Here is a 27726-nt window from a genome sequence, read left to right as displayed (position 1 = left end):
ATGGGTTTGGGCTCAGTGTCCCATGATGCATTGCGTTCTGTCCTAGCATTCCATGTATTTCTGTCTTCAGTTCTCAGCATTTTTCAATGTCCTTTGTTTTCTGCTCACTCCATCATGGATCCTGTGCTGCTGTCCCATGGTCTGCTAGCATGTCGCAAATGGCAGTGCAGTTAATCTTGAAGTTCGGAAGTCAACGGGAATCACAGTTGCCTGATGTGCTGTCCGACAGCAATAGGATCAACATTAGATTGCTTTTGGCATTTATGGAGCAGCTGCACATGGTAGACTGTTGCTTTTGGGCTCATGACACAAGCACTGAGTGATGGGATCACATTGTAATGCAGGTATGGGATGACAAGCAGTGGCTGCAGAACTTTTGGATAAGGAAAGCCACTTTCCTGGAACTGTGTGCTGAGCTCGCCCTAGCACTGCGGCGCAGGGGCACCCAAATGAGAGCTGCCTTCTCGGTAGAGAAGTATGTGGCAATGGCAGTGTGGAAGTTGGTGACTCCAGACTGTTACTGCTCGGTCGCAAATCAGTTTGGAGTCAGGAAGTCAACTGTTGCGGCTGCATTAACACAAGCGTGCAAGGCCATTAATCGCATCCTCCTGCAAAGGACTGTGACTCTTGGCAATGTGCATGAAATAGTGGATGGCTTTGCAGCAATTGGTTTCCCTAACTGCGGAAGGTTGATTGATGGGATGCATATACCAATTTGGCACCCGACCACCTTGTGACGGAGTACATCAATAGGAAGGAGTACTTCTCCTGTTGCAGGTGCTTGTGGATCACCGCAGGCATTTCACTGACATCAGCCCAGGGTGGTTGGGAAAGGTGCATGATGCTCGTATCTTCAGGAACACTGGTCTGTACAGAAATCTGCAAGTGGGGACTTTCTTTCCAGACCAGAAGATTACAGTAGGGGATGTTGAAATGCCCATAGTGATCCTGGGAGACCCGGCGAACCCCTTAATGCCATGGCTGATGAAGCCTAACACAGGAAACCTACATAGCAATAAGGAGCAGTTCAGCAATAGGCTGAGTAGGTGCAGGATGACTGGAATGTGTGTTTGGCAGATTAAAGGCACACTGATGATGCCTTTATGGATAATATTCCCATGGGGTGCTTTCTTAGCCAGTGGAGGTGCTCTGCCAGTGTGTAGGGGGTGCCTGTCAAGGCCATATCTGCAGAAGCACAAAGAACAATACACAGAGGCATGTTTGTTAAGTACGTGCACAGCATTGAAACAGGACAGTAAAGTACACCTACTAACATACCAATCACTTTCCCACTGAACCTTACAAGCACACATGCTGGCGAACACCCCAGCATGGTGAGCTTCCCCCACAGTGGAAGGCATTGTATATGGGGAGAAAATCAATATAAAAGGGTCGCGGTGCAGTGGTCTATAGATAATATTCTGAATTTTCCCACCCTTTTCAACAAGTGGCATTCATTGTGCCAGATATTTCTCTCCTGAGGGTAAGCAGGGAAGAAAGGGAGTATCTGCTATGTGCTTGTGGCTTCCACCCTGACCCTTATGCTGTTCGCCTGTGTGCTGATTTGGTCCTTGCACAAGTGATTGCAGAATGGTGCATGAAAGTTTCCTTCAATGGGGAAGGAACAGGGCAGCTCTGCCAAGGAACCTTTGGCAGAGGATTGCTGAGTACCTTCCAGAAAGTTTCCTAGAGATCTCTCTGGAGGATTCCCATGAAATCTCGGGGTGCATAGACACCCTGTTCTACCATACTGCCTAGCTGCACAGGGAAATGTCCAGTACAGAGAAACACAGCCAGCCTTGTACATTTCTACGTCCTCGACCCACCTCCTCACTTCGTAAAGATAAACCACTTACCAGGGGTCCCCTCTCCTGCTTCTGGATTGCCGGATTGTGACTGTCGAGACTGGGTAGACACCTCCAGAGTTGAGAACAGCTCCTGACAGGACGCACCACTGGGCGACCCCGCTGAAGGCTCCACATAGTCCTCTGCCTCCACTTCTTCATTGATGACTTTGTCATCACGGTTAGGTCCACCTACTACTCTAGACCCACTGAATATCCATGGGGCTCTTGGCAGTGGAGGTGGGGTCGCAGCCAAGGATAGCGTCCAACTCCTTATAAAAACGGCAGGTCTGGATCACAGCACCGGAGTGACGGTTTGCCTCCCTTACCTTCTGGTACGTGTGCCTCAGCTCTTTGAACTTTGCTCTGCACTGCAGCATGTCCCGATCATAGCCCTTTTTACGCAAGACACGATAAATCTGCCAGTAGGTGCTGAAATTCCTATGGCTGTAGCGCAGCTGGGACTTCACAGCCTCCTCTCCCAAATACTGAGCAGATCCAGCAGCTCCCTGCATTGGTCCAAGAGGGAGACCGTTTGTTGTGTGAGCCACCATGATCACCTGGAAAGATGAGATGTGAGCTCTCCACGCCGAACAAACAGGAAGTGGAATTCAAAAATTCCTGGAGCTTTAAAGGGGGAGGGGCAGAAGGTTGCTTATCTGGCTGCATGGCAATGGAGTTGGAACTGCTGATCAGAGCGGTCAGGATGGGCGTTGTGGGATGCCTTCGGGGGACCAATTAAAGCAATAAATTGAAGTGTGGAGTCTGCACTGGCAATTTGTTGACAAAACTTTTACATAAAAAGCCGTATGTCTCTCGTCAAGGTGGTTTTATTTTGTCAGTGAAACAGAGGAATTTTATTGCCGAAAGTGGCATTGCAATGTGTACACCTCCACTGTTTCATCTACGAAAGTTGCCTTTTACTGAAACAATTTAGCAGTGTAGCCAAGGCCTAAGAGGTGACATAAAAGTATATAAAATAATGGGTGGTAGAGTATTGCAAGAGATACAAAACGTCATGCTTCAGGGTTCAAATGAAGCTCTAATAACTAGTATGGATTGGGATGAGACCTTCAAGGGGTGCAGATTAGCCTGCATCTGCCTACTTTTGGATTCTTTGGACATTCCTCTGAAGATCTGGTGCTGGCAGAGACAGGACCATATGGAATACAGGCCTGATCTGGTATGTTGGTTCCTAAGTTCCTATATTCAAACTGCACACACGTTACACTAGAGATAATTGAAATCTTTGAACATTTTCTTCGTTATTTGAAAAATCCCTAAATCAGACTTTAAAAAAATCCTGCCTGACACCTCTTTTATCTCAATGTCTAAACCTGTTTACCAAGATGAAAAGTACTCGCGCTCTTCACATGCTGACTCTCAAAGCCATGCCTCCTTTCTGCAATTTAAAGGAATGAAACCGTTTTAGACAGTTTACTTTCAGCTGATAAGCTTGTGATGGGTTGGATCACAGAAACCCTATTGGGGCTGCCAACTGATGTGCCAAGACTACTTCTGCCCCTGCCTTCCCTGCCAGCTTGGGATTCCAGACCATGCCTGATTGTGCCAGACATGCTTGCCCGTACAAACACAGACCCAGGTCTGAACCACGTCCCACAAACTGCATGCTTAACTGAAAGCAGCTTAAGAAGTGTTCCTGTCTTTAACACTCAGATGCCCAACTCCCAAATGGGGTCCAAACCCCAGATAAATCCGTTTTACCCTGTATAAATCTTATGCAGGGTAAACTCATAAATTGTTCGCCCTCTATAGCACTGATAGGGAGAGATGTACAGCTGTACATCCCCCCCACCCCCAGGTATTAATACATACTCTGGGTTAATTAATAAGTAAAAAGTGATTTTATTAAATACAAAGAGTAGGATTTAAGTGGTTCCAAGTAATGACAGACAGAACAAAGTAAATTACCAAACAAAATAAAATGCACAAGCCTATGCCTAATACAGTAAGAAAGTGATTACAGATGAAACCTCACCCCAGAGATGTTCCAGTAAGCTTCTTTTACAGACTAGCCTCCTTCTAGTCTGGGTCCAGCAATCACTCAGACCCCTGTGGTTACTGTCCTTTGTTCCAGTTTCTTTCAGATACCTTCTCCACCCCCAAAGGATATCTCTTGAGCCAGCTGAAGACAAAATGGAGGGATCACCCAATTTAAATAGACTTTCTCTTGTTGGTGGACACCCCTCCCTCCCCCTGTGTAGAATCCAGCTACAAAATAGAGTTTTGGAGTCACATGGGCAAATTACATGTCCATGCATGACTGAGTTCCTTACCAGCCAAGCCACATTCCTGGGAAAGCTCAGATGTGGATTGGCATCTCCAAGTTCATTGCTGGCTAAAGTGTTTCTTGACTGGGCACTTACTGAGAATAGTCTTTTCTCAGGAAGCAGATTAACTGTTTTACTGAGGCTACTTAAGATTAATCAAGTACATAGCCAATATTCATAACTTCGAATACAAAAATGATACATGCATACAAATAGGATCAATAGATTCAGTAGATCACCTTTACAGAGATACGTTACATGGCATATGTAGCATAAAACATATTCCAGTTATGTCATATCTACATTCATAAGCATATTCCCATAAAGCATGATGGGGTGCAACGTCACAAAGCTGACTTTAAAATAGATTCTATAGTATAGGCCTAAAGAGCTTCTTTTCCTTTTCCTTTTCCAAAGTCTTAATAAAACATAAACAGAATTACAGTACACAAACTGTAAAAAATACGTAATCAGCAATGTATGAATTTGAAATACAGTTTAAAAAAGAAAGTATCTTTCCAAGATTTTTCTTAAACTGCATGTCACAAGAAAACAAAGATTGGCGAAAATGTATAATATACACCCAACGAAAGAATGAAATGGGTGAGAAATGGCTAAATGAGGGGGGAAAAGGACAGGATGGAGAAAATGAGAATCATGGGGAGAGGCAATGAAGGAAAGATTAGAACCTGCTGGAAACCTGTTCTTTTTCTCATTTCCCATAAATCTATTTATTTAGATAAACTTCCCCAAAGTTGTTTTTTTTTTTTTTTTAAATCAGCCGGTACCTGAATCAGAAAGTTTCTGAAACATCATTTTAAAAGTCTGAAACATTTTTTGGAAACTTTTAAATGTATTTAAAGCATTAAACTGTGGTTCCTTTTTGAAAAGAAGCTATTTGAAAATGACATCTTTATTACAACATGGCCTGGTGTTACACTGATGCCACTGAATACAAATTCTGCAATAGCTTCACCTAAACTTAATGATTTTATTCATTACCTGTGAAATTGAGTAATACAATAAATATAATCGTCCCTATGTTGTTTATGATGAAATTAAATTAAGTTGTTTTATGTCCTCTTTACATTTTCAGTTTTTAAATTGTCAATTTTTTTTTTATTGACAATGCATAATTACATCTTAGAAGTCTTTGGGGCAAAACTGAGATTTTAGCAGTTGAATATAGGGTAGTTTGGGCTTTTAGCACTCAGGACAGCAATTTGGCATTGTGGGATATGAACATTAGCTAAATGTTTCTGTTAAAATGAACAGTGATGACAAGCCCATTTGGATATTTAAATTGTCATCTTCAGGTAGGCTTCACACTTAACACTCCATTAACATGAATATAGCCATTTCTCAGAGCTATTATTTCAGGTTTTATGTCCATGGGGAAAGTTTCACTGGTTTAAATTAAATTGTTTTTTAAACCATCTTCGTTCAACTGAGACAAATGCATATGGATACTGTTATTTGTGTTTAAGTGGCTTATTTGTTTAACCTAAACCTGTTACCAATCGACTTAAGCTAAATCAAAAAAGGCCACCTTTATACCGAACTAAGAGTGTTCACACAGTGGTTTGCACTGTTTTAACTATATTGGTTTAAATTCACTCCTTAGTTTAAACTGATGCAACTATCCCAGGTAGACAAGACCTCATGCTGTCTGCAGACCATATAGACAAAAATCTAGTGATCTATGTGTGGTTCACATTTTCAAGTTTTTCCTTCGTTGTAACAGTTTGAAACAGAATTTTTAAAAGAAGTGAAGGCTTGGATTCTGGAGTACAGTTATACTATAAGGGATGTTTTTTGCAGAAAATTTCATGGCTACAAATCCATTTTGAGGCCTATCTTGTAACTTTACAGACTGAAGTTTTACTCCTGTTAGTGTTACAAAGTCAGTGCAACTCTCGAAGAGTGCACTGGATTTTACTATGAACATCTTCAACAGAACTGTTAACTTTAACCTTTAACCTTTAATTGCAGAATCCTTATTGATGATGGGGGAACCAGAAGGAACATTTGGCTTTCATCTTCCAGGTTGAGATTGTATGGCTTGCACTTAAACTAAGTAGATTTGGTCTGGATTGGGAATCATTGAGAAACAAAATACAGGTCCCCAAGATGCCTTCTTTACAGCCTGTTGTCCAAAAAGAACCACACTTTAAGAGCTAAAATGGGCCCTAAACTAAGCAGGTGCGCCAATGAGCAAATCTTGTCAATCATATTTAAAACCAACCACCCACTTTTGTCCCCAGATAGATCCTGCCATGGAGTTGTTGCAGCTGAAGCTTAATATTTCTACCTAAAGGGTATACTCTGTGGTATTCTGCTTTTTTTTTCTCAAAAAGGCAAGTGCAAGATACTAGGACAAGCAAACAACTCTTTCTTTGCAGTTCTAGATTTAAGTGCCACCTTGTGGACTGTTAGAAGCATTGGAGAAAACGAAATAACCACCCACACCTCTCATGTTGAAAAATCATCAAGTAAGGGCCTGATTGAGAAGAGATTTATGTAATAGTCATATTTTTCATAGAATTGACTTAAATAGAAGTAGGACATACACAGAAAAATATGTAGTGTGTGGTGACCTGTATTTTTCATTGCTGGCTGGCAAGAAGATTGTAACTTTCTCTTTCACATGATCTCACCATAGCATTTCATGCCTTTGTTACCTCACTTTGATTATTGCAATGTGTGCTACTTGGTGTTAGCCCTGAAGATTATTCAGCTAGTGTAGATTGTGGCAGCCTACATGTTAATTTTGCTTCTCCTGGAGAAAATGTTGCACGTGTTCCTCTAATCAGCACTTTCTAGTTAATTTTTAATGTATGATTTCAGTGGTTGGTTTTTGACCTTTTGGAGCCATATGGTTTTGAGGTCCTGGTCCGTTTAGAAAGTCACTGTCTTTTAGTTTTGCTACTGTGGCAGTTGAAATCAGCTGAGGAGCTCAAGTTTATATCCAACAAGTTAAATGGCAGCAGAATGTTTTCTTTTATGGGTCCTGGGCTGTGGAATATGTTTACTGAAATAATTTGTTCATTCAAATAATACTATAAAGGAAAATGTACACTGCTATCTTATAAATACCTAAGTCAACACATGGATTTCATATTGTGCTCTGGAGGTCAACTTACTTTGTCTTTATCAGATCAACATAGGAAATAAGTTTAGCCCGAAGGCCTTGTCATTAAAAATGCCTCTCCTGCAGTTGAAGGAGTGCACAATTGTATCTCTCCTGCAGTAGCAGTGCATAAGAAAAGAGGCACTGACTCAAGTACCTAGGACCAAACCATATTGACTTTATAGAACATCCTGAATTATATCTGGAAGCAAAGAGCACTGGTGCAATACACTTCCTATGGCAAAAATGGACTAATTGTAATTTCTCACTGCTGATGAGGAGTAGCCTCAACTGTGGAGGTATGATAATCTGCCCTGGAAGTTACAAAGGCGTGGATATCCCACAAGGTGTTTTTCAGAGAGAGACCATTTCATTTGCCATACCAAACATAGCTTAAAAAGAAAAGATATTGAAGTTCAATCCTGTCCACCCCTTGGAGGGTTTGCAGGCAAGTCAACAGAACCTCAATGCCAGCAGTATCAATGGTCGCTGATTTATCTAACTAAATATGGACATTTGATCTTTTTGAATTGCTAGTTGGGTCATCAATCAGCCAAACAAACCAAGGGAGTCTCCATATCATGCTAACTATCCATGTTCTGGAAGGAGGAGAAGAAACCTGTGATTGCAGCAAATCAGTGTAAATCTGATCCCCCCCCCCAATTTTTTTTTCCCATCCCTCACCCAAAAAAGTCTTCTCACAGTCAGAGGGAGAAATCTGCTACTGACTAGAAACAGAAGCCTAGCTGTCCACAACTCAGAACAATTCAGCAGGACTGCTTATATAGTGGCTATTGTGGAGAAGGAAACTTTCACTTTTACAATAGCCATGGCATAAGATTGAAAACATTCTATACCACAGTCTTTAGACCACATAGCTGAGGTAATGACCACCAATGGCATGCCAACCTTCATTCCATAGTTTTTATCTGTTATAGGTCAACTGTATAGCAACTTGATCTTTGAGGAGAATATGGCGAAATGATCAAGAAACTTCTTTGTGTCAGACTTGAACATTAGGTCCATTGCCTTAAATATTATGGGCTCCAGTTCAGCAAAGCATGTAAATATATGTTTAACTTTAAGAACACAAGTAAGTCCACTGAAGTCCAGTTAGATTAGAATTAGAAGTTAGCACTGAAGTTAAGCATATGCTTTATGTTTCCCTGGACTGGGGCCTATGTGGATGTCTCAGGAGGGAAACGAACAGAACATGAATAGTTTGTATGATATGGAGAGTCCCTGGTTGGTTGATTGATGTCCCAGCTAGCAATTCAAATGCTATCCTTGCCTGGGATGTTTAGAGCTGCATTTTTTTAAGACTACAAAGTGGGGGAAAAACTCTTTTCTACTTAAAAATACAGTGAATTTTACAAGAGCTACTGTATAACTTTGTTCTTGGGCAGATGGGAAAAGTTTTGTTGGGAAAATTGCAAGATGGAAGGCTAATTGTCATCATGCTATTTCACCAGTTATATAAAAATTGATTATGGATGTATCTTTTGGAAGCAGAGTGAACAACATAGTGATTTCCATGCAACACCTCCCTTTTTCTTCATTAATTAATTGCTGACTCTGACCCATAGCTCTGTATTGGTACATCTAAAAGTATAATGTTATTTTATTAGTGTTTCTTAGTATATGACATCCATCCAGGATAGTCCCTCCTTCCATGCTCTTTCTTTTTAATTTAAATGTTCTGTGTGTCAGGCCCAGAATAGTTGTTTGTTTCCCTCCACACAGTGGATCTAGTTTGTAAGGTTACAAAATCCAAATAAAATATTTATGTGGTTATTGATCTCATCCTTCTTTTTTTTGTTAAACATGAGCATTACATTTGATCATTAGATAGTAATTTTTGTTGTGTGGCATGTTGGGGGAGCACATTGATTGGACAGTCATTGCAGGCTGCTGCTCAGTGGCAGATCTAATACTCTACACTTCTTATACTTCCTTCCCCTAGTCAACCCTCCACCCAACCTCATTTCACATAGGCACTGAATCATCTGTTCCACTGCATTGATTGGCTCAGATGTCAGGGAGACAGACCTGGGCATTATCAGCATACTGAAGACACATCAGCCAGTGTCCTTTGATTGCCCTTTCTTGCAGTCTCCGATACATGCTGAACAGAAGGGGAAGCCAGGTGTGAACCTTGTGCACTCTTCATGAGATAGCCGTCAAGTTACAGGAGCAGCCACAAAAAATAACTCAGATCTTTCACTGAACGAAAGGAGTAGAGTAATTCTAGAACTGCAGATGTCTCAACAATCATGGCAGTTATATCAACATCTTATTTATGGATTGAAAATAGAGAAAAAGAAAAAAGAGCAGTGGATTATTCTTTTCTGTAATTTGTAGATAAATTAATTTGCATAGCCTACATTTCTCAGGGAAAAAATACAATTAGAAATATAACCATAACTTCCCAGTTACAGTGATATTACTGGGTTCGCAAGGTTTGAACATCACTAAAAATGTAACAACAATTCTCTAAATTTCATTTTCCGTATGTAGTTTTTATTTTTGGTCTGCAGTAAGAACAATGAATTGACGTATTTGTACCCGATAGCATCTTCCGATTGCATTGCTGACGTATCAGTGTGGTTTTGGTGGTTTTGTAAAGCTGTTCATGACATGTAGGCTTGCAATCATATTCACACAGTAACTTCTAACAAAACTTTTGAAGAAGAAAATATCATGTTTTCCACAGACATTTTAGCAGATTTTATTTTTTCACTTTAGCATTTATTTTGGCTTTTTGAGTTAGTGCTGTTAGTCTAAGTCCTTACTATAAAGTATTTACAGAAAAAAATGTTGGTTGGTTGGTTTTGGAACAGAATTAACTACTTGTGGGCAAAAAAAAATCATATTAATGAGATGTATCATATTTTAAAGAGCAGTGAGTATTAATATTCTTGTACTATGAGAGAATGGCACAAAGAGGAAAATAAAAGACCCAAGCATTTTACAATGACTTACAAATAATTTGTCTTAATTTTTCAGAAGCATTTTATGGACTGTATGATTTAATATGTCAAGTAATACATTATAATATTTTGTTAATACCTGGAGCCCAAGCACAGTGGAGTACAGAATATCTAAAACGTATAGGGGCAGATCTTCAGCTGGTGTAAAGTGTCACAGCTGCTTTGAAATCAATGAAGCTATGACAGTTTACATCACCTGGGGATCTGCCCTGTGACCCATCTTCTTTCTATTTTCAAACTTCCTAAAAAAATAAAAAAAATAAAAATTGTTTCTCATTTAATGAGTTGGAAGTATAGATGTCGTACTCCACTAGGTTATGGGGGCAGGGAGAAGGAAGTAAGATATAAAGCCATCTGTTTTGTGCTTAAACATAGATAACTCTTTAGCTGTTGTAATTTTGAGTAGCTAATTACATAGAATAGGGTTTTCTGGTAGAATTATAAAATTTCTGAATGAAGGGAAAGAGTAGATGCAACACAGTATAATTTTAATAAAGTATTGACAACTGTCTCACAAAATCATACTAGATATGAATTCAGATCGGCTTGGATAAGGACACTGTCATGTGGAATGCTAACTTGTTAGAATTTCTAAAAAAAGCTTAGTGATAAATGACAGTTTATCAAGATATACACATGTGGAAGAAGTGGATACCACTGCTATCTTTGAGTTTCTATCATAAGGAAACTAACCCATAGAGACGCTACCAAGTATAGTGTTTACTACTGAAATATCAGTGGAAATATATATCTTTTTCAACCCCTGTTTAACATCTTTATTAGTGTTTGGGAAGAGGCAAAAGGTATGGATGAGAGCAAATTCGCTCAGATTCAGACCAGACAAAACAGCAGTGATGTTGGTGAGTTGAGGAGAGCAATTGGACAATATGACACAGATTGTATCTGCCCCACACCTTGACTGAAAGTGTGTGTGTCTTCCACTTGTTACAATTTGAGAGTCTGGTTAGATTTGCAATTACTATTGAATGGTAAACTTTCATCAATATCAAGACAGATTTTTTATATTTGCATCTGGCTAGGAGGTTATGATCTTTTCTTACCAAAAAGGACCTCATTGTAATTCATTCTTTTATAGATTTGTTACTTGATTACTGTACAGGAATATGCTCCACTTGAAGCTACATCTTGAATCCACTTGAAAATGAACTGGTATAGAATGTGGCCTACCACTTGTTAAATGAAAGATGAAGCATAGAGTAGGTCTCCTATTTACCAGGGAAGAAGGGCTAATAATTGATGACATTGAGAAAGCTGAGGTATTTAATGCCTGTTTTGCTTCAGTCTTTGGTAAAATGATTACTAGAGAGCAAATACTCAAAATAATTCATATTAACAAGGGTGAGGGAGCACAAGCCAAAATAGGGAGAGATCAGATTGAAGAATATTTGGATAAGTTAGAGGTATTCAAGTTGGCAGGGCCTGATGAAATTAATCTTAGGGTACTTAAGGAACTAACTGAAGCAATGTCAGAACTGTTGGCAATTATCTTTGAGAATTCATGGAGGACAGGTAAAGTCCTGGAGGACTGGAGAAGGGCAAATATAGTGCCTATCTTTAGAAGGGGAACAAAGAGGAATTGGGAATTATGTACCACTCAGCCTAAATATGATACCTGGAAACATACTGTAACAAATTGTTTACAAATTAATTGTTTAATACCTAGAGGATAATAGGGCTATAAGGAATAGACAGCATGGATTTGTCAAAAACAAATCATGCCAAACAAACATAGTTTCCTTTTTTGATAGTTACTGGCCTAGTGGATAAGGGGAAAGTAGTAGACATGATATAACTTGATTTTTAGTAAGACTTTTGACACAGTCCCACATGACATTCTCATAAGAAAACTAGGGAAATGTGGTCTAGATGAAAATACTGTAAGGTGCATGCTTAACTAGATAAAAGACCACATGTAGCGATTAGTTAGAGGGACTATCTAGTGGGGTTCTGCAGGGGCCAGTCCTGGGGTCGGTACTATTCAGACTGTTCATTAATGACTTGGATTATGGAGTGTGGAGTATGCTTATAAAATTTGTGGATTACTCCTTGCAACCCCTTCCAGCCTGTACTTTGGAGGACACGATTAGAGTTCAAAGAGACCTAGATAATTAGAGAATTGGTCTGAAATCAACAAGATGAGGTTGATAACGACAAGGCCAAAGTATTTCATTTGAGAGGGAAAAATCAAATGCACAACTACAAAACAGGTATTAACTGGTGAGGTGGTAGTACTGATGAAAAGGATCTGGGAGTTATAGTTAAGGCTACAATTTAGTCATGGATATTTTTAGTAAAAGTCATGGACAGTTCATGGCCAAGAAACAAAAAATCACAGAAGCTGTGACCTGTCCCTGACTTTTACTAAAAACATTCCTGACAAAATGGGGAGGGAGAAGGGTCCAGCACGCTGCCCAATCTCCCTGCAGCAGCTGGGAGCTACAGGGTCCCCATTGCCCTGTGGAGCCAGTTGGGGAGCTGTGGGGGGCCCCCTCCAGCAGCCGCTGAGCAGCTCCGGGGTCCCGCTGCCATGGCTGGAGGCAGCTGTGGGGGGTAGGGTAGGGGCTGAGCAGCGGCAGGGGGGTCCCCTGCCAGCCGCAACAGCTGGGGAGCTGTGGGAATCCCTTGCAGCTGCTGAGCAGCTCCAGAGTCCCTCTGCTGCTGCCGCCGGTAACTTGGCAGCTCAGGGGTCCCCACTGGTGGCCAGTCAGTTGCGAGAAGGTCCCACTGCCACCATTGACGATGGCTGGGGAGCTGTGGGGTGGCCCCTTCCAGCAGCTGCTGAGCTGCTCCAGGATCCCTCTGCCTGTGCGGGGAGGGCACGGGGACCGGCTGCTTGCAGCTGCTGAGGCGGACCCTGCCAGTGGTGGCAGCTGGGGAGCTATGGGGTCCCTGCCAGTGCCGGCAGCTTGTCAGTTGCAGGGGTTGCCTGCAGAGGCTGGGCTGCTGCAGGGGTCCCTCGCTGCTGGCTTCAGCAGATATTACTGAGCATGCTAAGTATACCCTAAGTAGCACATTCAGTCAGATAGCAGTTTTTCACACTACAGGGCGGCTGGTCAGCTGTGGAGGCCCCCGATGTCATGGAGGTCGCTGGAAGTCACGGATTCAGTGACTTCCGCGCCCTCTGTGACATAATCGTAGCCTTAGTTATAGTGGATCCCAAATTGAATATGAGTCAACAATATGATGCAGCTGCGTACAAGGCTAATATCATTTTGGGGTGCATTGACTGGAGGGTAGTATGTAAGATATGGGAGGTAATTGTCCTTCTCTGCTCAGTACTGTGGAGGCTTGAGCTATAGTACTGTGTCCAGTTCTGGGTGCCACACTTTAGGAAAGGTGTGGAGAGATTTTAGAGAGTCCAGAAGAGAGCCATAAAATGATAAAAAGTTTAGAAAATCTGACTCATGAGGAAAGAATAAAAAAACTGAGCATGTTTCATCCTAAGAAAAAAGATTAAGGGGGAACCTGATAACAGTCTTCAGCTATATTAAGGGCTGTTCTAAACAGACTGATCGTTTACACTTCATGTCCACTGAAGGTATGACAAGAAGTAATGGGTGTAATCTGCAGCAAGGGAGATTTATGTTAGATATTAGGAAAAACTTTCTCACTATAAAGGTAGTTAAGCACTGGAATAGGCTTCCAAGGGAGGGTGTGGAATTCTGACCAATAAGGTTTTTAGAACATGTGGCCAAACACCTGTCAGGAATGGTCTAAGTTTACTTGATCTTGCATCAGCGTAGGGGGCTGGACTTAATGACTTGAGGTCCCTTCCAGTCCTATATTTTTATGATTCTATGAAGTGGACTGTCTTGTTGTGAATACATTAGACCAGTACATCTCACTGGTTGCCAGGGGTATTTAAAGGTGTTAGTTTTTACTATAAATCGCTGTAATTGCCTTGGACCTGCTTACTTGAGAGTCCTCCTCTCTGCTTATGCTACAGTTCTGCAGTTCAGATTTACAGAAGATGAAGATGGAACTTCTTGAATATATAAGAGGAGTTGCTGACAGGGCATTTTCCATGGCTTTCAAATCCCCCCTATCCTCACCCTGGGTCCAAAATAGCCAGTATTTGTTCACCACCAGACTTTTCTTTTGTGGGCATTTTGGGGGAGTGGGATGTTGCTTAAGGGGGTTATTTTAAGGGAAGTTAAACTTTTTTTCTCATTTTTTCCTTTTGCTGTAAATGTATATGGTGACCACTGTTTTTATCCATGTTTAACTATGTGTTTATAAATTATTTCCAAGAGTGCTTAGAGCTTAGCGTAGGTCCCATTTTATTTGCCTTTATAACTATATAACTAAAAATAGAAAAGCAACATCACCACCCACTGCTGTGACCTGTCTGATGGATGACTTTTTTACTGTTTTCAATCCAGCAGGGTTAAAAAAAAGACCATATAGTTACTTTACCAATAAATAAATTGTATTGCTCTTAAAATTTAAATCTTTTACTGACGGTTATTGCTATATGTGGTTTTCATACTTTATCATGACTTTTGTTTTAATGTCAGCAATTGAGACAATGAAATGATCAGCTGAAAATTAACCTTTCCCACCCACCAAAATTTGGAGGGAATTATTGTAAATAGCATGAACTGATCAAGATGTATTCTATTAATATACACTTTTTGACTATTAGCATATAACTCATTACTATTTATTTTGTCTCTTTTACAGATGATTCTTTGGGACTGGGATTTGAAACAGTGGTATAAACCCCATTATCAGGTCAGTCTATTGTATCTGCATTGGAAAGCTAATATTAATCTAATGAAAATGCACTTTGAGATTAAAGGATTCCCTCTAGAATGGCAGATTTAAATTTTTCCACTGGAGTTTTATAGCTGTCTAACTTGCTGGTATTATTTCTTCGGTATGGTGGTTATTCCGTCTTCCAATTTATCCTCACTTTCAGGTTCAATTCTCTCTAATTCTTGACTGCAGTTGCAGGTTTGTGAGTGCAGGTATTGCAGAGTCAGTACAATGACAATATCCTGATATTGGTTCATACTCAAGGTGACTTGCTGGGCTTGTTGACACCTCTATTTTGGTATTTCTCTGTGAAAGTAAATTCTTCCCAATAAGGCACATTCCTGGGATGATAGTTTAAAAATGCATAAAATTAAGAAAGTATACTTATAATTTTATGCAGAGCTGGTAGCGATACATGTAGTTAAGATTACCTAGCACTTTCTATTATAAGATCTTGTGTTCAGTTGCTTATAACTTTATCAAACTTTAATCATTTGGACTGAAATTTTCCATGCTGGGCATCTCCCTTGGACCATTTATTTATGTACTTTTTTTAAGATTTCAGCTAAAATGGTTCAGTCATTTTTCAAAAGAAGGTTAGGAAAAAAATGTTTTTTCCCATGTTTAAAACCTCATATATACGTACATACTTCATTGATAAATTCCAGTGTTTCAGTGTGTTGGAGCAGAAACTTGAAATTTGGCAGGGGAGTTGACCTGGTATCAGGGGGTGTGCTTTTTCCCATCCCCATGAAAATCATCCCAAATGTTAGGCCAGTTGGAAGCCTCTCTAAAAACGTAGTTAGCATGTGCTCAGTAAAGGCCTGCTTGAGTTTGGCAGCCAAAGTATCTGAACTTTCTTTCTATACTATTAGTGCTCCATCCCACGGCTGCAGGGGCTGAGCAGAATTTTCCCAGTATTTATTCCTCCAAGCTGCAGTGGCTCTGGGCATAGGAACTGAGGGCATAGAGACTGCCTCTCTGGTGCTCTCAGTGCTCCTTGTGTTGATGCCTAGGCTGCATGGACGCAAAGGAGGAAGCAGCCTAACTGGACTGCAGAGGAATGGGGGAGGCAAAGACAAGTTGTGGAAGGTGATAGGAACAGGGAGGGCAGATGGAGAATACATGTCAGATATGGGGCAGAGGCAGGCTGAGGGGACACATGCTAAGGGTAGAGGGGGCAGACATGGTGGACAAGGATAGAAGGATCTGTAGCCAAGAGAGTATGCTCCCTTTTAGGACCTGGACTGGAACCCAAGATTGCCGAGTCTGTGTCCTCTGCTGTCTGATAAATAGCTGAAAAAACCTACTTGCAAAGTGTGCGTCTCATCCCCCTTTAGAGACTGGTCCACATAGCAATAATAGGCTCTGATTCTCTCTGTTATTCCATTAGCTCCAATGGTAGAGATGTGTTTTATATCTAAAGTTCCAATAGTGCTGATGAGACATAGGATGGTCAATATCACTTCACATGATGGAGTTTCATCCATTTAAAAAGAATCTAGGAAAATATATAAACCAAATTAAGTTTAACGACTGTTTATATTGCAAAGTCAAGCACTCAAAGGTTAGGAAATGCCAGAATTAAGGTTGCCTGTACAACCTTAATACACTCCCCTTTGGTATAGTCATTATAATAGTCTTTGTTTACATGATCATATACTATTTTTCCACAGAACTTCTGTCCTATTCAGTGCACAGGATGGACCATGCACTAGGATAACTAGAGTTGTCTAGTAAAAGAGGCTGTTGTCTTTTGCACCTCAGTCTCATTTGCTCAAGCAGCTGACAGGTGTGGAATGAATGAAGCAGAGGATTGCAGGTAGAGAAAGAATGGCCTCATGGCTTAAGCAGTTGAATGCCACAATAGTGAATTGGGTTTTATTCCTACTTCTGGTGCAGAGTTCCCGTCTGATTCTGGGAAAGTCACTTAAAATAAGCCTTTCACAGGTGGCAACTATTGTGTATTCCTTGTTTTATGTGTGCCCAATTTGAGGCACCTGCAGTTGGTTTTGCAAAACTGCTGAGTGCTCACAGCTGTAGCTGAAGTCAATGGGAGCTGTTCAATGAACTTATAAAGTCCATAAAAATGTGTAGTATTCTGAAAAATAAGGCCTTAGATGTCTCAAAGTTGGGTAACCAAATTTAGTGGACAATTGTGATTATTTTAGCTTTTATCTCTCCATTCCTTCTTAACTTAGAGGAATTTTGTGAAGATATATGAATTAATGTTTGTGAAGTACTAAAGAATCATAGAATATCAGGGTTGGAAGGGATCTCAGGAGGTCATCTAGTCCAACCTCCTGCTCAAAGTAGGACCAATCCCCAATTTTTGCCCCAGATTCCTAAATGGCCCCCTCAAGGATTGAACTCTCAACCCTGGGTTTAGCAGGCCAATGCTAAAACCACTGAGCTATCCCTCCCCCCATAGTACTCACATACTATGAGGATTAGCACCAGAGTAAAGCCCATCATAAAGCTTTTTTCAGTGCAGAGTTGCATGGTGTGCAGTAAATAAACCATGGAACAACACTTATAATTTAAAGGATAAAAAACAAATTTAATAGTTACGAAATCAGTGATCACTGTCCATCATGAACACTAAGTGAGGCGGCGATCCTGTAGAAAAAATAGTATATGACCATTATACATACACACAAGAGGACAAATTAATGTAGCATGTACAATCTTAATTCTGGCATTTCCTAATTCTTTGTCGCTTGACTTTGCAACCTTCACTTCTTCGAGTGATATCCCTGTGGGTGCTCCATTTCAGGTGTCGGTGTGTCCCAACGCCGCTGATTGGAGATTTTCAGTACCAATATCCATCCAGGCTGTATGTGAACAATAGCTGTCTTGCAGCATCGTTGGTGCCTCGTCCAGCGTGTATGCAGCCTAACCCCCTCAGTTCCTTCTCAACCATCCTTGGCCTGAGACAGAGCTCTGTGGTGGGTTCCCAGCGTCTTCCTCTTAAGCCTAGAAAAATAGAATTAGAAGTAGTTTTAGAGTTTTCTATTATGTATTCTATTCTATAGTTAGTGTTTGTTTACTTAGTTTAAAAAAATCCAACTTTTTCCCATTAGTTCCCTCAGAGCGGGGAACACTTAACCCATTCAACAATGCCTGGTTCCTCCGGCTTTAAGAGATTCAGCTCATGCCATGAAGCTATGCCTATCTCAGATGGAAACCTATGTGTTCGCTGCCTCAGTGAGTCGCACATCCCCCAAAAGTGCACTAACTGTAGCAACCTGAAATCGAGAGCCAGGCATGACCAAGGCTTCCACCTAAAATTGATTTTAATGGAGAAATCTCTCAAACCAGTCTCCATTCCAGGACAACAGACCCCTTTCCTCATGTGGCTCCCCGAGAAAATCCACTTTAACTAAGGACAATGCTCAATCCTCTAAAAGATCGAGGAAAAGAGCCACGCCCTTTTCGCAGAAAGAACCACATAAAAAGAAATGGTCTCCTGCCAGGTCGCTGTCCTCGAAGCAGATCACCACTCGGGTGAGCGCCTTAGAGGCACCGGGCACCTCTGGCACCGTCCGCACTGGGACCTCTGCCGAGCCCCGTTGGAAAGACAAGGAGTCAAGGCACAAATCTAAGAGTGCCTCCTCCTCTGCAGCACCGACCATGCCAGTGAGAGACACGGTGCAGAGACCCTTACCAGTGACCTCCACCACCGGCACTGATGACTCCATCAGCACTGAAGGACAGAGCCAAGATAGCACTGCCTGCACCGAGCAAGTAGGTCTTCAAGCATCTCTTTTTCCAGTGGTCTCTACACTGCACAGGAATAATGTCTTTGTCTGACATGTCCAAAAGAGCAGGCAGTAATCTGGTACTTACTTCCATCCTGACATGGACTTCCTACTTCAACTGTAAGAAATCTTTCTGTGTGATTGGATAGCTGCTTTTGTGTGTTCTGAGCTTTTTCCAGATGTTCTTTTACTTTACTGAGGTTCTGAAATCTCTATAAGGCTGCTACCACTGGGATTCTCCTTCTGTCCTCTGAGCAATTTTCCCGTTAATATTTGGGTTGATGAGTATGATTAATTATGTGCCAGTCACTGGCACATTATGATATTCCATAATGACCAAGTGTGTGTTTGTCCCTGATTCCCCTCCATTTTTGAGCAATGACTGTATGTCTGCAACACTTGTTTACCCAAATTCCACTTCTTTGCAGACATTTGGAACTAAAAGCTCACAAATGGGACACTGTCACATATAAGTGGTCACAGTGCGTCATGCCAGATAAATAGTGCTTTTAGTTTAGCAATAATTGAATTGGCAGTTTTATCTGGGATCTTTATCACTCCTTAATACTTTGAATGTAGATCTTGCTATTTTTACATGTGGTTCAGTATTTTTCAAACAAATACGTATTTCCCATTGTTGGAGACCTCATAAACTCATGACAGCTCTTTTGAATTGCTAGGACTTCTACGTGCACACCTTGAACATCCTTTTATTATCTTCTCAATATCGCCAGACATGCCAGTCCAGTATGTTGTTGCTTTCTCTGTCAGCTTGGTTCTCTGCATGTCCTGGTAAGATTCATGTAACAATACTGAAACAATACTACGTTAGATACAGCCACCTTTTCTCCTACAAATAGGGTTCTGTCCTGACAGAAAAGCAGATCCTTCATAGGCAAGAAGGATTTAGTAGCAGGAAAAACATCTCTTTGTGTCTTGACCATCCTTTTTGCATCCATGTCATTACTACATGGAGCTGCAAGTTTCTTTTCCTGTAGAGCCCTTTTTCTACAAAAGATCTAACTCAGGGGTAGGCAACCTATGGCATGCGAGCTGATTTTCAGTGGCCTGGGTCCTGGCCACCGGTCCTGGGGGCTCCGCTGCTGGCCTGGGCTACCGGCCGCTGGCCCCCTGCCAGCTGGGGTTCTGTCTGCCAGCCCCGGGTCCCGGCCATCAGTCCCGGGAGCTCCACTGCTGGTCTGGTGTACCGGCCGCCGTCCCCCTGCCAGCCGGGGTTCTGGCCCCACTCAGCCTACTGCCAGCCTGGGGTCCTGGCCACTGGCCTGGGGCTCTGCAGCCGCCCCCAGCTGGCCCACTGGCCCCAGCCTGGGGCAGTGAGGGGTGCAGACAGGGGCAAGAGGGGGCACAGCTCAGCACCCCCACCTTAAAAATTGTTCCAGCGCCACTGGAACAGGTCCTCAAAGAATCAATCCTGAAGCACTTAGAGGAGAGAAAAGTGATCAGGAACAGTCAGCATGGATTCACCAAGGGAAGGTCATGCCTGACTAATCTAATCGCCTTTTATGATGAGATTACTGGTTCTGTGGATGAAGGGAAAGCAGTGGATGTATTGTTTCTTGACTTTAGCAAAGCTTTTGACACGGTCTCCCACAGCATTCTTGTCAGCAAGTTAAGGAAGTATGGGCTGGATGAATGCACTATAAGGTGGGTAGAAAGCTGGCTAGATTGTCGGGCTCAACGGGTAGTGATCAATGGCTCCATGTCTAGTTGGCAGCCGGTGTCAAGTGGCGTGCCCCAGGGGTCGGTCCTGGGGCCGGTTTTGTTCAATATCTTCATAAATGATCTGGAGGATGGTGTGGATTGCACTCTCAGCAAATTTGCGGATGATACTAAACTGGGAGGAGTGGTAGATACGCTGGAGGGGAGGGATAGGATACAGAAGGACCTAGACAAATTGGAGGATTGGGCCAAAAGAAATCTGATGAGGTTCAATAAGGATAAGTGCAGGGTCCTGCACTTAGGATGGAAGAATCCAATGCACCGCTACAGACTAGGGACCGAATGGCTAGGCAGCAGTTCTGCGGAAAAGGACCTAGGGGTGACAGTAGACGAGAAGCTGGATATGAGTCAGCAGTGTGCCCTTGTTGCCAAGAAGGCCAATGGCATTTTGGGATGTATAAGTAGGGGCATAGCGAGCAGATCGAGGGACGTGATCGTTCCCCTCTATTCGACACTGGTGAGGCCTCATCTGGAGTACTGTGTCCAGTTTTGGGCCCCACACTACAAGAAGGATGTGGATAAATTGGAAAGAGTCCAGCGAAGGGCAACAAAAATGATTAGGGGTCTAGAGCACATGACTTATGAGGAGAGGCTGAGGGAGCTGGGATTGTTTAGTCTGCAGAAGAGAAGAATGAGGGGGGATTTGATAGCTGCTTTCAACTACCTGAAAGGGGGTTCCAAAGAGGATGGCTCTAGACTGTTCTCAATGGTAGCAGATGACAGAACGAGGAGTAATGGTCTCAAGTTGCAATGGGGGAGGTTTAGATTGGATATTAGGAAAAACTTTTTCACTAAGAGGGTGGTGAAACACTGGAATGCGTTACCTAGGGAGGTGGTAGAATCTCCTTCCTTAGAGGTTTTTAAGGTCAGGCTTGACAAAGCCCTGGCTGGGATGATTTAACTGACTTGGTCCTGCTTTGAGCAGGGGGTTGGACTAGATGACCTTCTGGGGTCCCTTCCAACCCTGATATTCTATGATTCTATGATTCTATGTACTGGGATATTTTTAAGTCCTGATTTACTGCTTACATCACTATCATGACACGTGGAACAGCACACTGCGTTTGACGATGAGATTAGAATGTACGTGCAAGAACTGGAATCAGAATTTTCTGACAGATTTCAAGATTTCCAGCTATTTGGCCCAATGCTTTCTTTTCTAATTAAACCTGAAAAGTTCAACGAAAGCGACTTGGATTTGTCTGTATTTCAAAGGATGGGTGTTGAAGATTTCGAAATGCAGCTCATTCAGTTAAAAAGCTCAGAATTGTGGGCATCAAAGTTTGGAGATCTGCGGAGTGCACTTGAAACTCTGTTCTGACCTGCTGGACATCCCTGCCAGTGAAATTTATCTGTTTGAAGAAAATTGCGTTTGCAATGCTTTCAGCATTTGGATCCACATACCTGTGTGAACAGGTATTTTCACACATAAAATCTGTCCTCTGTCCCTCTCGGAGCCGGTTAACAACTGATCACTCAGAAGCCTGTGTGCAGCTTAAAGTATCCAAATACGTGCCAGACATTGGAAAACTCAGCAAGGAAAAGCAAGGGCAAGGATCACACTAAACTGATAAGATCTGCATTTTAATGTAATTTTAAATGAAGCTTCTTAAACATTTTAAAAACCTTATTTACTTTACATACAACAACAGTTTAGTTATATATTATAGATTTATAGAAAGATACCTTCTAAAAACATTAAAATGTATTACTGACATGCGAAACCTTAAACTAGAGTGAATAAATGAAGACTCGGCACACCATTTTTGAAAGGTTGCCGACCCCTGATCTAACTTCTTGCACTATCACTGTCTGTCTCAAACTTTTTATAAAAATAGTTTAGAATTGAATCATTTCTTTATTGAACTTGACATTTTTTGGTATATGCCATTCCTATCAGCTGGGTGCAAGATTTGGTCATGCAGCTCTGTTGTTTCTGTCATAATGATAATATAATTGCCATAATAATTCCTTGAATATGGCCAAAGATCTCCTGATGTTTCTGCTGGAATACCTGGTTGCAGACTTGATTCCACATGGCAGGTGGCATAAATGGTATGTTCCCCATAGGGTTGTTGAGTGTGCAGATACACAAGGGTAACTTATCCAACCTTATCTGCCAACTTCCATCCTGTTAATCAAGAATAGTATCAGGTGGAGACTATTGTCTTTCCTGACACAGAGCTCAAAGTACTGTGTGATGAGTATGATGTGCTGTTGTCTGTGTACTGACTTTCAGGCCTATGAGTCCAGACATACCCAGTGTGCCATTCTTCTGTATAATCACAAGGCTGTTAAACCAGTTCACGAGTCCTTGAACTCTGCTTACAAATCCTGTTTTCTAAATTTTGTGCAGAGTGCCTTTCATTGTGCTAGATAGGCTTAAGGATATCTTCCAACATCTGCAGACAACAAGTAAGCTGTATGTTTATGATGCTGTTACTCAAGCTCCCCAAGGTATGCAATACATCTTTGTATCTGGCAATCAGGCTTTCCTTGGTGATAAAGGTCAGTTATTGCTAGAATGTCAATTGAGCAGGTTAGATTCCATACCTCACAGCTGCTCTGCCTCTTATCAGGATTGGTGAAATCTGAGGTTTTTTTCAAGCGTTTGTCTGTGTGTTCCACTTATGGTTACCTGCACACCATGCACTAGATATCAGAATGCTTTAGCCAGCAGTGTCCATTGGTTGCACCTGCTCCCTTGATGACCTTGAGTCCCTCTCTTCCTTCAAAGGTATAAAGGGGGCAGAATGACAAGCCAACCCTCGGTTTCTTTCCACTGCTTTTTGCTGTGACAGATACCCAGCTGTACTGTCCACTCCCCCCCCGTCACATATTTGATTAGTTTTTTTTAATAAATAGTTTATTGGTTATTTAGATTTAGTAATTGGTGTAATAATTTAGAGGGTTTTAGCTTTATTTAGTTTATTTTCTGCCGTGTACAGGGGCGTCTGACATTATGTTGGGACTAAGACCCCTGGGCTTTAAATTTCATGAGTCTTGTTGGGTAGTTATGACCATTAGTAGCACGCATTTATACTGTCTTGACCTTTTAGGGGAGGGCCATGTAAAAGAGAAATGTAAGAATTGTAAAGCCCTTACTGAAAGGGCAGCTAAATCTAGGAGTAATAGGAAGAAGTTATTCCTTTTAAAGAAAGGTAGGAGGCTAGTCTCTGAACTAGATGGGAGACAGAACCCACTAGTCAGCACAATCGTCAGTGAAAAGTGCCCCAACGACTGCCTTAACCTCTGGGACTCTGGTCATTCCTGCCATTGCAGCTGTGAGCAGTGACAAGTATCACTCCGCAGGAGTGCAGAGGAAGATTTCCTGGCAAGACTTCCTCCAAAAGAAAGAGCTGTTTTTTTGCCGGTGTGTGTGTTTGTTTGCTTATGCCTTTTGCTGGGGGACGGGAAAGGGGTGGTGGTGGTAGTGCACAAAAACCATTTTCTGTCTGGGGCAGTAAAACACGTAGACCAGCTCTGATCATGTGCTTCAGATGCTGGCACACTTATAATCTTCTGCAGTGTTGATTTGTTCAGTGCAGACATTCTCAGCACAGCAGCTGTCAGGCCCTGTGCATTTGAAGCCAGTTGCTGCTGCTTCAATAATCCCAATTCTGACTCTTCTGGCAGCAGTGCTACTGCTGCTGGTATTAGTGTCCCCAGTGTGGGCTTCGTCATTACCAGGCCAACCTATGCCACAGCACCACCTGGTGCCAAAGCATATGGCACACAATGATTTGACTATTTCCATGCAGCCTAACTCCCCCTTATTAGAGGTTTCTGTCATTCAGGAGATGCTTTTTAAGTCACATGGGAGTTATGGTGGTAAGCCCCTTTCAGGGGGCAATTCTTACACTGCCTTGCAAGCAGGTCTCTTGGAAGAAGAAGATGGATGTTTCTCTTCATCTTCTATTAGTGGAGGTGTTTCACCCTCTTAGCCTTTGGGATACCTCTCATGACTGACTTATTTATTTATTTGAGAGTCAGGTCAGGCATACGGGTAAATATAGACATGTTCAAAAGTCCGCAATGGGTATGGCCACCCTGGCATACCCATATGGACAAACTGCTTGGCCTGAGTGGTGCCCATGGGGCTCATATCCTACATTGAAGCATTCTTCAGCTTCTGGTTCCAGAGCTAGATCTCCTTCTCCCTAGGCCCACCTCTAAAGCAACAGCATCTATAACAGAAAAGTACTCATCTTGCTTACTGAAATCTTCTCCACATCAGATTCTGTGAATATATACCTCAAGAAGTTCCTGAAGCTGTCCCAGGACACAGTCACCAGATGAGACCCAGATGTCTTTGTCAGATGATTATGGAATGACTTACAGCAGGGGTCTCAAACTCAATTTACCTTAGGGCCAGTGAAAGTCCTCAAATCCTCCCAGCGGGCCAGTAATGTCACTGAAGATGGTGTTCAGAAAAGAAAACGTTTATATTTTTTATTTTGAATTTCTTAGAAATAATAAAACTGTCATACAACTTTATATAGCTCTTCACCTGCAGAGAGTTTTTAGTGTTTGCCAGACACCAGCCAACGCTTCAGTTCTGTCAGTTTGTTGATGTTTGGCCTCAGTGACTGATCAGTTGAAACCTTCAGGATTGCAGCAAGGTGTGCATCAGATAGTTGTGTTCGGTATTTTGACTTGTTTATATTCATTGTGGAAAAAAGTGACACTGCCTCCATGGCTGACTGTGCCTGGTGACTAGTGATGGTATCTCTGTCCTTCTCCCCCAGCCAATGGGAGCTGCGAGGGCGGCGCCTGCAGCAGACATTGGGCAGCATATCTGCATGCGTCTCTCCTCTACGGGCCGCAGTGGGGAGGTTCTCAGGCTGCAGATGGCCCGTGGGCCAGGACTTTGAGACCCCTGACTTGCAGAGTGGCAGAAGTTGTGGAAATGCAGTTCAGCCTGTCCAAGAGAAAGGGTGTAAATTGTTGAACTTATTACATACATCCACTACAGAGGGGCTTGTGCAATATAAATGAAGACTTAGTTATGTCAGACTCCAGCCTCTGTACCACCAACCTCCACAAAATTTGAAAAAAACTATTAGGTTCCTTTAGTGGGCTTTGAGTATTTTCTACATTCATCCTTCTCTGTGGTCTTTAGTTGTGACCATGGCACAAGAGAAGTCAAAATATCAATATTTTAGAACTACTCCAAAGGAAAAGGAGTCAAAAAGATTGGACCTTCTGAGGAAAAAGAGTTATTCGTCAGCTAGCCTTCAATTTTGCATAGTGAATTATCAGACCCTTCTTTCACATTATGATTTCCATGTGCTGAGCAAGGTTGCTTAGTTTCTCAAAAAACTTTCTTCTGACTCCAGGGAAAAATTTAAATCTTGAAGGGTCCATTAATACTGAAGGCCTCCCTACAGGCTTCAACTGATTCTTCAGATATGGCTTCGCAATTGATAGTGATCATCATGCAGCATGTCATGGCTCTAGTCATTTGGATTGCTAAAGAAGGTTCAAACTACACTAGAAGACCTTCCTTTTGAAGGAACATAAGAATATAAGAATGGCCATACTCTCCCTCCCATGAGTGCAGCGTACCGGTAAGAAATGAATTCTACTTGCACCACTGCATAGCAGTCTGCCACTACTCCATTATCAGAGAACATCAGATTTTTCTAACAACAAATGGTGATTCTGTAAGAGGAGACCTTTGTCTACATTTACTAAGATGAATGCTAAGGTGTTGTATGGTTCCAAGTGCAATCATTTTGACATGTATATCGAGTGCTGCCAACCAATCCTGGAAGATCTTTTCACTTTCCCTACCCCTTTTTGGGACCATTCCAGGAGGGATGGAGGAATAATACTACAGACCAATATATACTGGAAATAATTCAGAGAGGTCATTCTATGCAATTCCAAGAAATTCCTACCCCAATCCACCTCTTTAGGGACCCTTCTCATAAGAGTCTCCTTCAGCAGGAGGTTCAATCTTTGCTGGCTCTCAGTGTTATAGAGGAGGTTCCCCTTCAGTATTGGAGGAAAAGGGTTCCATTCCCAATATTGTCTAGTGCCTAAGAAATCAGAAACCTCGTGTTCAATTTTAGACCTGAGAAATTCCTTTTGTTTGCCAGTTCAAATTTCAAATGGTAATCTTGTTCTCCATACTTCTTCCCTAGATCCTGTAAGTTGGTTTGCAGCTTTTGATCTACAAGACACATATTCCAGCCAGCCAGCAAACAGGAAATATTTTCATTTTTCAGTGGGATAAAATGCACGTCATCAGTAGAGAGTCCTTCCTTTTGTGTTGTTGATGACATTGAGAACCTTCATGAAATTTCTGGCAGCACATGTCGGGAAAAGGAATGTGTTGGTTTACCTGTATCTAGACCAGTGTTTTTCAGTCTTTTCAGGTTGGCAACCCCTTATCTGAAATCAAACATTTGTGTGCGTCCCTTACTTTTTTTTAAAACTCTTATAGTAAATGTTTCAATTACAATAGCGATAAGCCCTTAGAATTGGTTTGTGTGTGTATTTCGAGAGATTGACGGGTAACACTTGACCTTGAAGAGGAGTGAAATTTTCTTTGCTTTGGCTGTAATAAAATTTAACACCTTGTGATCCCCCACTTGCCTTTTGAGACCTGCAGAGGACACAATCCGCAAGTTGAAATGCAGTGATCAAGATTATTGGTTGGTGAGCGGGTCTTTTCCCAAACAGGTGATAAACAGTGTTCAGTATATCATTCATCTGTTCTGCAGGCTGGAACTGAATAAACAAGAAGTCTCAATTAACCCCAGATCAAAAGGTAGTATTTATTGGGGCTGTAATGAAATCCACAGTGGCTCAAGAATAACTGCCATAGACTAGATTCAACAACATGCTAGAATTGATTAATCAGTTTCAGAATAGCATATGTACTAAAGTGAAGACTTGTATTTGGATTTTAGGTCACATGGCTTCATGGTCTGCCATCCCACTGTGTGATTTTTTTCAGAGAGATAAGCTTACGCTCTAATCTCACTCTAAATTTCTCCCCAAAGTGAACTCTGATTTCCGCTTAAATCAGACTATAAACTTACCTGTTTTTTCATAAAGCCACATTCATCCAAGGGTAAGGCTATGTTACATACTCTAGATCAGTGATTCTTTCTGGGCTCAGGACTCATTTGTCGCTGGCTTACTAAATATTTCTTACCCAAGATATATAATACACATATT

General features: G+C 41.8%; 1 protein-coding gene across 1 annotated transcript in view; it reads left to right on the top strand.

The window, feature by feature from the left end:
• The window catches only part of PDE3B (phosphodiesterase 3B), a 249828-nt gene that overhangs the window by 126033 nt on the left and 96069 nt on the right, over window positions 1-27726 (top strand). Inside the window, exon 2 of the mRNA XM_007057098.4 lies at window positions 14960-15010. Coding sequence (XP_007057160.3) covers window positions 14960-15010 — 51 coding nt within the window. The remainder of the gene's footprint in view (window positions 1-14959; window positions 15011-27726) is intronic.

The sequence above is a fragment of the Chelonia mydas genome, chromosome 6, assembly GCF_015237465.2.
Source record: "Chelonia mydas isolate rCheMyd1 chromosome 6, rCheMyd1.pri.v2, whole genome shotgun sequence".
Classification (NCBI taxonomy): Eukaryota; Metazoa; Chordata; order Testudines; family Cheloniidae; genus Chelonia; species Chelonia mydas.
Note: the sequence above shows the minus strand (reverse complement) of the source record. Positions and strands in the feature narration are given on the sequence as shown.